The sequence below is a fragment of the Rhincodon typus genome, chromosome 9 (assembly GCF_021869965.1).
Source record: "Rhincodon typus isolate 14 chromosome 9, sRhiTyp1.1, whole genome shotgun sequence".
Classification (NCBI taxonomy): Eukaryota; Metazoa; Chordata; class Chondrichthyes; order Orectolobiformes; family Rhincodontidae; genus Rhincodon; species Rhincodon typus.
The window spans coordinates 73724089-73739709 of NC_063340.1; the positions used below are offsets into that span (position 1 = coordinate 73724089).

The following is a 15621-nucleotide window of genomic DNA, read 5'->3' on the forward strand; positions in this document are numbered from 1 at the left end:
TGCTTTTTGTGGAGATGGCCAATTTCATAGCTGCCCAGAACAGATCTAAGGACAGAACATGGGAGGCTGAGTGTAGGAGGCCCTCGAGCAGTGACACATCAGCAGCCCTACCAGTGGAAGTAGGTAAATGTGAAAGAGTGTGAGAATTGAGGGGGGCTGTGGAATGGATGTTTAAAACACAGGAGGAGCACCACCAGCAAACAAACAATCATTTCACCCACTACGCCCATGCCAACAAGGTCTGCTACCAGTTGGCCAATGAACTTAATTGTCTTTTAATTATAATAATGGGCCATCAACTCCCCAACCAGCCAAAAATGGGCAGGAGACAGGAACATGCCACCAACGAAACAGGTCACCTCTGACGCTGGTTTTCCTGCCTTTCTGCCTCCCGATCCTGCCTCTGACATGATACATGAATTCTGCCCAGCATGTCAAACTCACCACAATGTGCCATGAGGTCTTCATGGAAATCCAACAGCTCTTCACGGATTTCTACAGGGCAGGGGCATTCTCGCCTGTCATTCTTGAAACTCAGCAACATGTTAATCTGGAAACAAAAAAAAAATTATTGAACTTTTGGCCAAGCTGTCTTATTGTTGGGATATAAACAATGCCACAATACTGTATAAATTAAGAAGCAGTGTTTTCAAAAAAATCGTGCATTTGAACTAGCAATCGTTTCCTCCATCTGAAACAATCCTGGGACGTTTCTGCGTAGGGGATATGTAGAAATCTTCAAGACTTTCTGCTGTTTCACAGTCATCTGCATATTTGTTGTCCTTCCTCCAAATGCTATACTTGGAACAGGCTCAATTTAGAAAGGACTTCAGCATTTTGGTTTTGAATCTGCAGATCCATGTTCCCTATATTTTCAGCAAGAAAGTTGTATGGCATCACCAGCGTGCACCGAGGAACAGCCAGATTTGTATGATCTAATAAAGACATTCTTTGCCTGATTCTCAGCTTCAAAAACAAGTATTCTCACTGTTCCCAGCAGACCCTGAGATGAGTGTACAGTGTGGTAGTGAAGTTGACACTAGCATGGCACACAGATATCCTAGAATCTGACCTTCAACAACAAGCTTGGGAAGGCAAGCAACGTGAGATTAATCATTGAATGTTTAAGAACAGGATGAAAATTTCATGTATTGACTTTCCCAACCCCAAATAACCTTGGAAATACTTAAGATTTCAGAAATGTCCAACTACTGCCCCAAATTGGGTGCCTAATCAGTGTGCTGACCAAAATTTAATGCCCCCATCCCTGGCTTGTGGTGGGTTTGGAGGCCTAACTAAGTCTTTTTAAATCTGGAAAGCTTTCCCTCTCAGAACTTATAGTTCTGACTTAAGGGCTTCATCTCACTGGTGCAGGATGCCTGAAAAGGAAATTGGGTTGCAGCTCCTAGGATGAGGTTGCTCCTTGTCCAGAAATGCTCAGTGTCTAACCAGGAGAAGAAGCAACAGGAATTGGGAGCTGGCTGAGAGCCATCCACATGCCATTTCTTTTGAACACAAACACCCCGCACACCCCAAACCCAGTGAATCCCTCCCAAGGTGTTGGTCCCTCTGCAATTCTCAGCCTCTGGCAGATTTTAGCACTCGCAGTGGCATGGGCAGGTAATGGATAGTCTCAGATTAGCTGGCTGCTCTGGGCGGGGGGGCGGGGGGTGAAAATGATACAGAGGAGAAGATTTCTGCCCTTGGCCTTGATCCAAAAGAAGGCCCAACACTGGCCAGTTCAGCATTTAATGCTGTTGGACCTTCTCCAACAAAGTTGACACGAGACTCCCACTAGTTGGAGAATTAGTGGGGCGATACCCCTGCTCAGTAACGTTAAATTCCACCATTTGTCTTACTACTGATTACTTGGCCCATGATACTGAAGTTATTCCCTGAAGTTTATACAGAAAAGATAAAAGAGAAAGATATTACAAATCAAAAAAACCAAGGAACTGCTCATGCTGGAAATCAGAAACATAATCAGAAATTGCTCGAAAAACTCAGCAGGTCTGGCAGAGTCTTGGAGAGAAAGCAGATTTAATGTTTTGGGTCCAGTGACCCATCTTCAAAAACTCTTCAGATATTACATATCATTTTCTCATGGTTTCAGGACACCTCAAAGTGCTTTACCACCAATAAAGTATGCTCAATGGGAAATGTGGCAGCCATTTTATGCCCAGAAAGGTCTGACAAAAAGACTGAGAATATAGCCAAATATGTTTTATATAGGTGTTGCTTGAGGATAAATATAGGCCAAGATAGTACAGTGAACTCCCTTTTCCCTGAGGTTGTGAAAAACACTACACAAGTGCAAGCAATCTTAGTTATCTTTTTGATTGAGCAACAACTGATGGCCAGGACACCAGGAGAACTCCTCTGCTTTTCTTCAAATAATGTAATGGGATCTTTTACATTCTTCTGAGAAGTGGGACACAAAGGTGTGACCAGCAAGTAGGTTATGAGGTAATCAGTTTACCACTTAACACGGTAATAATTGAACAACCTCATTGGATGGTAAGCTGGTATGATATAAAAACAAGTGTGTGAAGTAAACAGAATGACTGGACCTTTTATTCCATTTAGACCAATTGACAAACAGTTGACAGCAATTGCTCAAAAGTTTAGAAGGACAGAGATAAAGAAGTTGGCACTTTAAACATTAAGATAATGCAAAAGTTGTGTCTAATATCAGCAAGATAATAGTATTAAGAATAAGATTCCTTAAAGGCTTCAAAATGAAGACAGTCATGAAAAATCTGCATTGTATAAAGTCAGTAAGCAACTATCCACTCACCCCATTGTTGGTTTTCTTACCTGCTCCTGTGGAGGTGATCGGAATTCTTTCGTTTTCTTGGCAGTCAATGCAGCAGACATGTTTAATGCCTGCATCACTTCGTTATATCGGAATCTTTGGTTGTCCTGAAGCTTTAGTACAAAATCATCTGAAAAGGCGACAATGGCTTCAATCCTGTGTCGTAGTTGACAGTCACACAAATACTGCAAAAGGTGGCACATCTGGGGAAAAAGAAGCCATTACATTAGATTGTGCCATGTTTTTATTTTATTCATTCAAGGGTTATGAGTGTCACTGGTATTTATTGCACATCCAAGTTTCCCTTGAGAAAGTGATAGTGTTAATATTGCCTGCATCTCTTTCCTTGGTGATAGCTATTTAAAAAAGTAGTTCACTGCACATTATTCTTTTTTATGTAACTGCCATATAATGACTTGCACAGTAGCTTAAAATCCATCTTAAAGAGAAGCTCTGGATTATTAATAATAAAGTCATTGAGTCACACAGCATGGAGACAGACACTTCAGTCCAACCAGTCCACACTAACCATGTCCCCAAACTAAACTAACCCAACTTGCCTGCACTTGACCCATATCCCTCCAAACCTTTCCTATCATTTACTTATCCAAATGACTTTTAAATATTGTAACTGCACCTGCAACCACCAAATCTTCTGGCAGTTCACTTCACACACGAACCACTCTCGTGTGCTTTTTAAATCTTTCACCTCTCACCATAAAAATATGTCCCCTAGTTTTAAACTCCGTCACCATTGGGAAAACACCTTTGCTATTCATCTTACCTATGCTGCTCATGATTTTATAATTTTATAATTCCTTGTTAATGATGCAATTAATTGTTTTCATTTTAAATCATTAGTAAATTTGAAAAGGTAAATGAGATGGGTTGTGAGATTTCTGAAGTACACTGATGTCCATTCTGTGTTGCTAGTTCTTAATGACCACCCAGAAAACCACAAATACTGTTGGCATCTCAATTTTTCCATCACCCGTTTAGTGATTTATAGTAAGTTATCCTTTGTGCTTTCTCACTTGATTATTTTCTATTTCTCAATGTACTGTACTGTCAATGAAAACAATAATTTGCAATGACTCTGAGAATATCACTGTTAACCTGGAATCTATCCCTGCCCTCTTCTCAACAGTAATGCTGAATCTGAGATAGGGAATTCGCTATACAGAATGCTTTGTTGTCTTTGCTCTTTGTAGAAAGATCATTAGCATACATACAAAGAACACATTTGTAGTTCTACAGCAGTAGCAACGAGAGAAAACAGACTTCCTACATGAGGGCAACCAGTGATTTAACCTGCATTTCATGACGTAAAATGAAGCTCCATTTCCTCAATCTCATATTTTTGATCAATATCCATTTCTTGAAAAATTCATTCATACAGAGACTTTGCAAACATGATCAGAGAGAGTGCAGGAGAACTAACATCAACTGTATTTTGTGTGGTAAATCTATAATTAGCTCATATTAAAAGGCTCATATCAACAGTGAATAACAAGAGTTATTTTAGGTCACACATCTCCAAGTCTTCAATGAAACAGCTTTTGTCACTTCATCTACAATATATTGGCCCAAATCTTCTGAACAATATAAGAACTGTTGCATATGCATCTGGTTACATTTAGCAGGGTCTGACTTCTGAATAAGATTCAGAAGGACTTGTTCAGTGCAGGAATCCATGCAGAGATCTGTGAATCGGATCAGCACAAAAGACAACCCCTTTTTACAGCACTGGATGCCATAGGGTGAATGGTTAAGAGGGTGAATGGATGGACGAGTGAATGAGTGAAAATGCAGGTGGTTGAGCTGGATAGATGGGTAGGCAAGCAAATGAGTAGTAGATGGGTAATCAGGTCAGTGACAGCTTGATAATCAGGGGATAGTTGGGTTGGGTCAAGCAGTTAATCAGGGTCAGGATGTAATTCGGTCAGGTTGGGGCTGATAGTGGGTTGGTCAGGGGCTAGTTTGGTCAGGTCAGAGTTAATTGGGTCATAGGAATAGTCAGTGGTTGGGTGATCTGGAGGGTGTTGATCAGAATCAAGGGTGGTGATCAGGGTCAAAGGTGGTAGTCTGGAGGGGTTCGTCGTGGAGTTGCTCAGGTGTTAAAGAAGTTTAATCTAACTATTATTTCCTGGATAACTACCAAAGTAAGTACTGCAGCCATCTCCCATGTCTCCAGCTCTGGCTCAGAGTAGAAGACATTTGCAAAGGTTTGAAGAAGTTGAAATTTCTCAGGAAATTCCCACGGAGACCTATAAATCAAGACCTCCGCAGGATCCCAATGCGCAAAATGAAGAACAAAGAACAGTATAGTACACCTTCGGCCCACCAAGACTGCACCAACATATGCTGCTTTTCTAAACTAAACTTCTGTCTCTATGTGGTCTGTATTGCTCTATTGCCCACCTACTCATATACATGTCAGGATCACTCTTAAACGTTGCCATTGTATCCGCCTCCACCACACCCTCTGACAGCGCATTCCAGGCTCTTACCACCCTCAGTGTAAAAACTTAGCTCCCACCTCTCCTTTAAACTTACTCCCTTCTACCTTAAACCTATTTCCCATAGCGATTGACATTTCTACCCTGGGAGGAAGACTCCAAATATCCATCCTATCCATGCCTCTCATAATTTTGTAAACTTCAACTCAGTCACACATCAGGGCTCCAGTAATCCAGCGATTAGAAGATTTGTCCGAATGCATCAGAGCAACAAGCTTGACCACAGCAAGGAGCTTCATAAACATTTAATAGAAGACTTGCAGAACAATGGTTATGTACTCCATTACCATTTTACACAGGACACTTATCTTAGCAGAAAAAGCCACCAAAGTTGATTGAAATTGCCTGCATTTTTTTGATATGTGTATAAACTACAGAATCTTTATGCTTCATTTGAATGTTATACACACACATAAAGTTAAAAATATGACATTAAAGTTTGATTTGCTTGGAAATTCACTACTTCAGCATTTAAAAGATATCTGGATCGGTACATGAATAGGAAGGGTTTAGAGGGATATGGTCCAAATGCTGACAAATGGGGCGAGATTAATTCGAGATATCTGGTTGGCAATGGACAAGTTGGACCAAAGGGTCTGTTTCCATGCTGTACAGCTCTATGACTCTGTAACTCCATAAGGAAAACCTTCAAATTTACACAGGAAATAAATGTTAAGGAAGAATAAAAATGCCTTTATTCTCAATTCTGACAAGCACTACAAAAAAGTATGGGCAAAAACTGCCAATTGTAGATTTATCAGATGGTGAAAAGGTTTTGTGTTTCACGTCAATCCACTTTAACTTTTCTGGTATGGACCTCCTCAGTAAGTACTGAATTGCGAGGAGGCTCCTTACTCCCGGAAATATGGTTTAAAATTTTAAAGGGTAACAATTTCACAATTAGTAGGTGATCAGCCAACTTCACACCATTTCTGCACTTGCTGTTTGAAGTAACAAACCCTCCGGTGTAGGATTGATCAATTTATTTTAACTTTTGGATCTGTTCACTACAATGTGCATTCTAAAAGATGCTGAATCTCCTTGACATTCACAAGCAGATAGTGCTGAACAGGTCATTATTACTGGCACGCCAGAATCTGGCTCAATAATCAGATCAACTAAGGTGCATCAACTTTGCATAAATCAGTAATTACTTGAGTTGAAGTGTCACAGCTACTCAGATGTGTTATGACAATCCCAGTTCTTAAACAAATATTGTCAGATCCTGTGCATTCAATTATCAACTTTGTAGCAAGCTGATTGATCTACCGAAGCATGACCATGGGGCATTAATGAATTACCAATCAAGTGGTTGCCAAAGATTAATTGTTCAATCCCACCCAATAGGCCTCCCTTTGCTTTCCATTGGCCTCCTAGCCTCTCCTGAATCCTGGGCACAGTGTTCCTTTCCGTTACTAAGCATTAAGTCACATCCTGCACTGACAGCTTACTTATATTTCAGTACATTCAGGGAGGAGGATGCACAAGGCTTTCCTGATATGCAGACAATACCAATATCTATTTAACATAACTTTGACACGTGAGAGTTGTGCCAGCAAAGATCTAAGTCATGGCAGATACTTTTGCTTTACTGGTGTCTATTTACAAAGTAAAAATATCTTCAATAAAAAAGTCAGAAGTCACACGACACCAGGTTATAAGTCCAAGTGACTTCATCTGATGAAGGGGCTGCACTCCGAAAGCTTGTGATTTCAAACAAATCTGTTGGTCAATAACCTGGTGTCGAGTGACTTATGACTTTGTCCACCTAAGTCCAAAACCGGCACCTCCACATCATGGCTACCTTCAATAAAAAAGTGCGTAGTTGCTGTTAACCGTGCAAGAACTCAATGAAGGCTATTTGCAAGTTAATTTTTGAATTTTTATTTTGTTCTGGGGATGTGGCCATCACTGGTAAGAGCATTTATTATTCACTTCTAATTGCCCTTCAGATGGTGGTGGTTAGCATCTTTCTTGACCCACTTCAATTCATGTAGTGTTGGTGCACACAGAAGGAAGGAGTCCAGGATTTTGACCCAGCAACAATGAAGAAACATCAACAAACTTCCAAATTCGGATGGTGAGTGGTTTGAGACAGAAGCTGCAGGTGCTGGTGTTCCCATGCATTTTCCTTCCTTGTCCTTCTAGGTGGTAAAAGGTGTGGGTTTGGAATGTGCTGGAGAATGAGCTTTCATGATTTTCAGTGTTGTTTTTATTTACTTACAAACTTTTGAGAGAAAAAGGACTTATTTAATAAATCATATTATCTCAACTTCAAATACACTGAGCTAAATATTTTAGACTCATCTGAAAATGAAAATGAATTGAAATACTTCTACCTCATGACCTGTAGTGCATCATTTACAATTTTGAGTCTCAGGAGCAGCTCCAAATATATACACACACACACACCACATCCACACCCACACCCACACCCACACACACACACACGCAGTTACACTTTTTAAAAAAATAGAACACTTTTCACCAACATTTCTTACATCTTGAAGGCAAAAAGGACAAGGTTTCATAAGGTAAGATGCACTGCAACACCACCACCTGCAGGTTCTGCTTTAAACCACTCACCGTCCCAATTTTGTTCAGATGGCTATCAATCCAATGCATTGGTACAAAAAGACAGATGTTGCTGAACACAATAAGTTTGCTCAAGGGACCTTTGCAAATGTAGTCATTCAAGAAATATCAATAGGGTCTCTTCAAAGGTTTCCCATGCAAGAACAGATGGACCAGTGCTCCAGACACTACTCTGGAGTCACAACAAGTGTTCTTTTCCAGAAACAGAAATAGGAGAGCTGAGCTGGGAAGCATCTCTCTTTCAACAGACTTTGCCCAAACCATTCAAAACAATACCCAAAGCAGAAACTGGAGCCTGAACAGTCGTAACCCGAGGACGTCGTCTCCAGTAAACAAGCAGTAGTCACGAACCATGCATATACCAACAAATGACTTGTTTGAAAAACCTTTCGTTGATCTCTTTAAAAATAAATCCAGGTTCTTAAAATCCTTTGAACACAAATCCACAAAAAATATTTAACATGAATCCTTCATAACAATGTGAGGGCCATTGACGAAGCAGCTGATGGTGGTTAGGTGACCACCCTGAGGCTGAGATGATTGACCTTCAATAACCAGAGCCTAGGTTGTACCAGGTATGGATCCAGATAATGGTGAATTTTCTCTGGTTTTTGACTGACATCAGTTTGGCTACAGCTCCTTGAGGCCATATTTCGTCAAATGCTGCCTTAACGTCAAGGGCAGTCACTCTTACGAGACTCTGGAGCTCAGCATTGAGTGCACGTTTGAACCAAGGCATAGAGATCAGGAACTGAATAGCCCTAACAGAATCCAAACTAATCATCAGTAAGAGGTTGCTGCAGAATACGAGCCATTTGATAGAACTGTTAATGACACATTTCATCACTGATAACTGATGAGTAGACTAACGGAGCAATAATCTGGTCAAGTTGGACTTATCCTGCTTTTTGTGGGCAGACCATATCCAGGTGATTTTCCAGGTTATCAGGTAGATGGTGGTGTTGTAGCTGTACTGGAATCCTAATACTGGTAATGAGTACTATCAATCCAGTACTAGTACTGCACTCGTAATCCAGAGGCCTGGATTAATGATCTGGAGACATGAACTCAAATCCCATCACAGCAGCTACAGAATTTACACTATCTGGAATAGAAGGCTAGGACTGGATATTACATGCCCCCTTGCTGGCTGTTCTTTCAGTGGGACAGCATGTCAAATTGGGAGGGGGATGGGAGCCGATCCAGCTGCCCCCTTGCCCTCGTATGGAATTAAATAATTAAGGGTCAATCAAACTTGGAAAAATCTCAATTGGCCCCATTAACATGCTGGCATGGACCATCAAACAGACATGGCCAGCCAGCTTTCAAATGCCTACATGAACTAAGGTGAGGGGCAAGTCATCAGAAAAATGCATCGTGGGGATGATGTCCCACATTTGCTCCCACGCCATCCTCCTGACAGACACTGGTACCCAAACCATCTTCCACCCAGCCCCTTCCCTCCCTCAAAATACTCCTTCCTGTAAAACCCCAAGACCTCACCCTGCACTCCTGAGGGGGAGGGGTGTATATCCTACAATCTGCTCATTTAGCCCATCTGCAGCACGCTTTGGCCGTGGATCAGGCTTCTGATTGATACATCAGCTTCAAGAACGTTTCTTCCAGGGGTGTTGGGGGAACAATGGAACAGGCAATCTGTCCATTTGCCCACCTCGCACCCCCAGTAAATTTCTCCCCTCAGTATCAATAATGATCACAAAACAATTGGATTCTTGTGTAAAGCCATCAGGTTGAATAATGTCCTTCAGGGAAATATGCCCTAATCTGGTCCAATCAGCAGGCCAACAGTATGGTTGGCCTTTAAACCCCATGAAATGGTCCGAGTAAGCCATTCAGCTGACTTGAGGAACTAATATAAGCCTGGCCAGTGACACCCCAAATCTGTAAATACTTTAAAAGCCAGCATCCAAATGGCATTCAACAAATTTGAAGCATAGAAACATAAAAAACAAAAGCAGGAGTAGGCCATTCAAACCTTTGAGCTTCCTCCACTATTCAATATAATCATGATTGATCATCTAACTCAGTATCCTGTTCCTGATTTCTCCCAATGCCCTTTAATCCCTTTACCTATATAAGAACTATATCTGACTCCTTGAAAACAGCAATTTAGTCCAAATTACAACATGAAAGAGGCCATTCAGCCTAACCTATGCCTGCTGACTTTTATCCTCCACAGGAGATGCACTGATGTGCACTCATATCCTCTTTCCTTTAACCATCCAGCTTACTCTTAGATGTTTACATGGACGTCGCTCCAGTCTTTAGCACTAGGTGTGCATCCCAGAGCATCACAATATTCTGTGGAAAACTATTTCTCCTTTTTAAAAACAAAGGAAATTAAATTGCTCTGTGCAGTATCAGACATAGATACATTAATACAAGTTTACATAAAATTTCTCCAGTATTTTAACAAAAGTGCTAACATGTTTAAAATAAATAGTTTAGAAATATTATTAAAACAAAAGATACACATATACTAATGCATTTATTATCAATCCTGCACAGAACAATTTCAAGCAGATGAAGTTTTGCATAAAATGCAATTAGCGTTGAGTTTTCTGACAGTCTTGTTTGTAGAATAAAAGCATCTACTTATTCAGATGTTACCTCTAACAAGCATGAGTACATGAACATTCAGATTAAGATTTTCCTTAAGTCCTACCTGAAGTTTAACTGGCTCAGGGAGTTTCATCTGCAGTAGACCTTCTTGGGGAACTTTGTCGCTTTTGAATTCTTCATCACCTCCTTCCGTTTTTTGGTCATTTTTACTTATATCCTTTTCATTCATTTCATTTTCCTCTGTCGTCTGAGTATCTTCAGCAAACACACTGGCCTCAATGAGCTGTAAAACATGCTTCAAATCTTCACTGCCAAAAATACCCATGATAAGGAGTGTGTAAAAGAGCTTGATCAGGGGGACGAAAAGGAACTCGGTGGTGCCGCCAACTGGGTCTCGGACATGGAGACTGCCTTCCTGCACGGCTTCTGTCAACATCTCAATTGTTTTGGCCTTCAGGATGTCCAGCGGAAATTCTGGGCTGTATTGGAAAGACTCCCCAGTCACGGTGACAAAACTGGCTGAGGAAAACTGCATTCTGGGCCTGAGTGAGGTGCTGAGGCCTACTCCAGGGACTGCATGGCTTTGGTTATCATCCGGGAATAAAGTAATGCTCTTGGTCTCGTCTGTCATCGGAACAATGAACTCATTGTTCATCATCAGCCTAGCAGTGGCGTAGGTGCTAAGGTAAGTGTCAATGAGTAGATCATAATAACCTGTCCGCAGCAAACCAGGTACATATTTATTTTCTATCGCGTACAGCAATTGAGACTCATCCACATGGCTGCACAGGGCATGGGCCACTCGGTTATTACCCAGAGCACAAACTGCGGAATACAAACGCAAGGTATGGTAGTGAAATTTCAGCAGGTCCTCATGCTCTGTGAGTTCCAAGATATCCAAAGCCCTACATATCACAAAGAATCAAAGGAAAGGTTAATGTTTTCATTAATCATAATACACATGCAAAACCTTTCGTGTTTTTTTTAAATTGCAGTACTTAAAGAAGGTCAGATTTATGTTGAATAACAAATCTTAGATTGAGGCTATCCAGCCCAGGGAGAACTAAATGTGCAGATGAACAGATATAGTGCTGCTGTGGACATTGCTAATCAACAATGACAAGAATGACATTAAAATTATAACAGATTCAGGCCAGTGGGCCCATGTTGGTGTTAATACCCAACATGAACTGTCTCCCTATCCCTTGTGTGAACCCTGCTCCCATATTTCACGTCTCCCATGTCCTTCAACATTTAATCTAACCTATTCTTAAATATTAAAAAAGCACTGACAGTCAGCACTTAAAAGTAGACATCAACATGTAAGACATGTGCTGATCTATGGTGCTCACTCCTTTTGGACTTTCTTTTTCATTTAGATGCTCAGCATGGTTTTCTGACTGTGCATGCCAAAAAAAAGGATTGCGGTTATCAGAACTCATTAAGTGTGAATAAAAATACGTATGTGATGTGCAGTTTTGGCCACAATTAGAGTTCATGGGTATTAACTGTTCACAGAATGCTGCCATGGTAAGTTTTCTAGACACTAACCTGTTCTCTTCAGGAATATGTAAAGACATGAATCTTAATGGTTCTGTACATTGCACCTGCCATCCATGGCGGTCACTAACACGACTGATGTCCACCTTTAAGAATTCATTTGGCACCCTGCTCCACAGCACAGGGGTAAGGTGTTGCACATGAAGCCGAGGAGGACACTGTGGTGTTGGATTCCTGCGCTCACTTTTAAACAATCCAGCTGACAGGGGCATTACATTCTGGAAATAAATAAAAGAAATGCAGGTGGGTGCTGGTCATGATGGAAACAATTACATCAATCCTTTCATAACAGGACAGTCCTGAAGTCCCAGCACAGTTACAGTGAACTTCAGATGTCGACTGATCAAATGAAACTCATAATGATTCCAGTTTAATTTACCAAAGTGCAGCTATTAGAGCTGATCTTCAGTAAATTTTGAGGTAGTAAGGGTAATATTGTTTGTAAAGTGCAAGAAGAGCAAGTTAAAATAATTGAATAAAATAAAACAGAGAGTTGCAGATACTGGAAATCTGAGACAAATGCTGGAAAAACTCAGCAGGTTTGGCAGTATCGGTGGAAAGAGAAACAAGAGTTAATGTTTCAAATCCAGTGACCTTTTATCAGAACTGAAAGCAGCTGGGGAAAGTTAGTGACAGAGAGAGAGAAAGCGAGAGAAAGAAGGAGAGGCAAACAGAGGGTTTGCTGATGATTAGCTGAGAAGGATATAAATGCTGGGTAGAGTGCTAACAAGGAATGCAAATGATTGAAAATGGTTCGCTGTGTCGGGAGCAACCCATATAAAACAGGACCTAGGGGTGTGGGAGTGAGTAATGAGAATGGAGGAGGGTATTCAACTTCTGAAACTGTTAAACTAAATGTTGAGTCCTGAAGGCTCAGCTGATCCTGGTCATTGTGGTCCCTTCCTTCAAATTTTTCTGCACATATAGACCAACTTGATCTCCCTTTGTTTCTGTTTCTAAAGCTAGGAGCTGATAATTTACTAATGTAAAGCAGTGATCAGTAGATTAGGAGAAATAGTTATACAGACCATAGAATGTCTGAAATCAGCAAGGCCACGAACTGGAAGGCATTCAAAATAAAATCCCTTAGGCCCTGATTTTCACTTGTAACGTCTGCAAACATATGATTTAGAAGCAAGAATCTTTGAGCCTGCTCCGCCCTTCAATAAGATCCCATTACAATCACATCTATTCCGATAGCTTTCGCCCCTTGCCTTTCTTATCAAGAATTGTGTTGGATATACAAGTGTCTGCCCAACCAACATACAGAACCAATTGTTTACAACAGGTTGATGGAAGTTAACATTGGAACAATATAATCCCGCATCAGCCACTAGATGGTGCTAAAATTAACAAGAATGTTACTGCTTCCAAAAACACTGCAATAGCTGAAGTGATGATCAATTTGTTTCCCTTCATTGATTGCATCAAAGAAGTTTAAGTCAACTGTAGTTCAAAATACAACAGCTGGTTTACACAAATGAAACACTTTACAACCATTCAATGAATAGTGAAAAATCTTTTGAAATGGATTATAAAGCCATCAAACATTCTGATTATAAATGTCCACTTTGAAATAAATTAATAGACCAAGTGCTGAACATACAAGAGATATGATGAAAATTTATTGCTCCAGTACAAACAAAATAAATTGTTAGGAATAAAAAGCACTGCAGATGCTGGAAATCAGAAACAGAATCAGAAATTGCTGGAAAAACCCAGCAGGGCAGGCAGCATTGTGGAGAGAAAGCACAGTTAAAATTTCAGGTCCGGTGATTCTTCTTCAGAACATTGTCAAGAATTCCAGAATGCTGCAGTTTGGCAGGACTAAACCTGCAGATTCCTTCTATCTAACAATATTGACCCTGCAAGGGAATGTGAAAACTCCTTTATAGAGATTGGAGTGAGTGCAAAACAGGAAATCTTATGTTGTTCCCACCAGATTTTTGTCTGGAGAAATTCTACTAAAAAGTAAAATGTGTAGCAATAATCTTAATTTGTATTTTCATGCACCTTCATTTGTACTACTTATCAAAATTATTCTTCATTTGTCCCTCTCAAACCACACATTGCAATAAGTGTCCACCACACGATAATTACAATTCTGAATGAGGTAAGTTCTTTGCCAAAAACGAGGAATCTTCAAAGTTTTAAGTTATTCACTGTGTCTTGGATATTGTGGTCAGCAGTACAATGATTAGTACTTGCTTCTGACTTCATAGAAAGCTGCCCCTAAAGATTTTGGCCACCTCTTCTGTGGTACAGATTTTCTTCTTCTCCACCTGCAGTTTACATGCAATGCCAATTCAAAGGGATCCCAAGCCAGCCAGCAGCAGCGTGACAGCAAGAATGATGAGGAGCCAATCATAACGAAGCACTCTCACGTACATAAAACGAGGAAGTTAAAACATTTCATTTTTTCACTTTTAATTTAAAATTTCAAATCACAAAACTATGATTTAAATTTTAAAAAGCTAAGGGTAATTTGATTAAACCTGTCATGATATTAAGGGGAACTGATAGGGTAGAGAAGGAGAAACTATTTACACCGGTGAAAGAGTCAAAGTCCTAGATTTTTGCAATGACAGATAGTCTCTTTGGGCACAGTGCTAAAGCCCCATTAACACCCTCCTCCACACCTTCATCCTCTACATTCACTTTCAGGTCTGAACCAACTCCTAAGGAACCCCGCCATTCCGAATGAAAATTCCATCGTCCACCTAGATTGGCTTTATAGGGAGTGAAAATTCAGCCCTAAGAGTTAGAAGCAGTGCTTTCAGGACTGAATTTAGGAAATGCCCTTTCACGTAAAAGTATGGTAGGGTTTGGAACTCTCTCTTGGAAATGGCAGTCAGTGCTGGGTGAGTCATTATTTTAAAATTTAAAATTGATCATTCTATATTAGCCAAAGGTATTAAGGGACATGGGGCAAAAGTAGGCATGTTGAATTAAGTCACAGGTTAGTTATGACCTCATTCAATAGCAGAACGGGCTGGGGAAATGAAAAAGATCTCTTCCAACTCCTGCTCATATGAACTTGAAATGTTATTAACAAAGCAAATGTCCTCCCTTTATTCTCAATTAATTATCACAATAATAATACCAGAGGTTAGATGTCAGCCTAGTCCCTTTTTATCTGCTCAGTTAATATTTTGAACCAGTGAAATAGATTATACCAGAGAAGGGATTTGTGGTGATTTGACTAATGTAATTTAAGCTCTGCTTTAACCGGCTACCAGATGTTTTGAATATGTTCTTAGATGAGAGATTTGCTTATAAAATGGTGCACTTCACATGATGTCTTTTTTACATAGTAATAAAATATTGACTACTGATTTTCGAATTTCATCATTTGACTTCAATACCTGGAATATCCATGGACTGAAATGGTTTCACAGAGGAAAAACGTGGAGTTAGAAAGACTACAGTAATCACTTGACTATTGGCTGACCAACTGTGTGAAACGAAACAACAAACACAGGCAGTCAGAACCAAAATTAACATGTCATCAAAAGACACTGAAGCCAGTCAACCAATTGTCTCCTATGT

At 40.3% G+C, this 15621-nt stretch overlaps 1 protein-coding gene across 1 annotated transcript in view; it reads right to left on the reverse strand.

The window, feature by feature from the left end:
- Positions 1-15621, reverse strand: part of ryr2a (ryanodine receptor 2a (cardiac)) — a 450194-nt gene that overhangs the window by 213873 nt on the left and 220700 nt on the right. Inside the window, exons 33-36 of the mRNA XM_048601350.1 lie at positions 12064-12290; positions 10616-11417; positions 2818-3018; positions 445-550 (exon numbers count right to left, since the gene is read on the reverse strand). Of these exons, the coding sequence (XP_048457307.1) occupies positions 445-550; positions 2818-3018; positions 10616-11417; positions 12064-12290 (1336 nt within the window). The remainder of the gene's footprint in view (positions 1-444; positions 551-2817; positions 3019-10615; positions 11418-12063; positions 12291-15621) is intronic.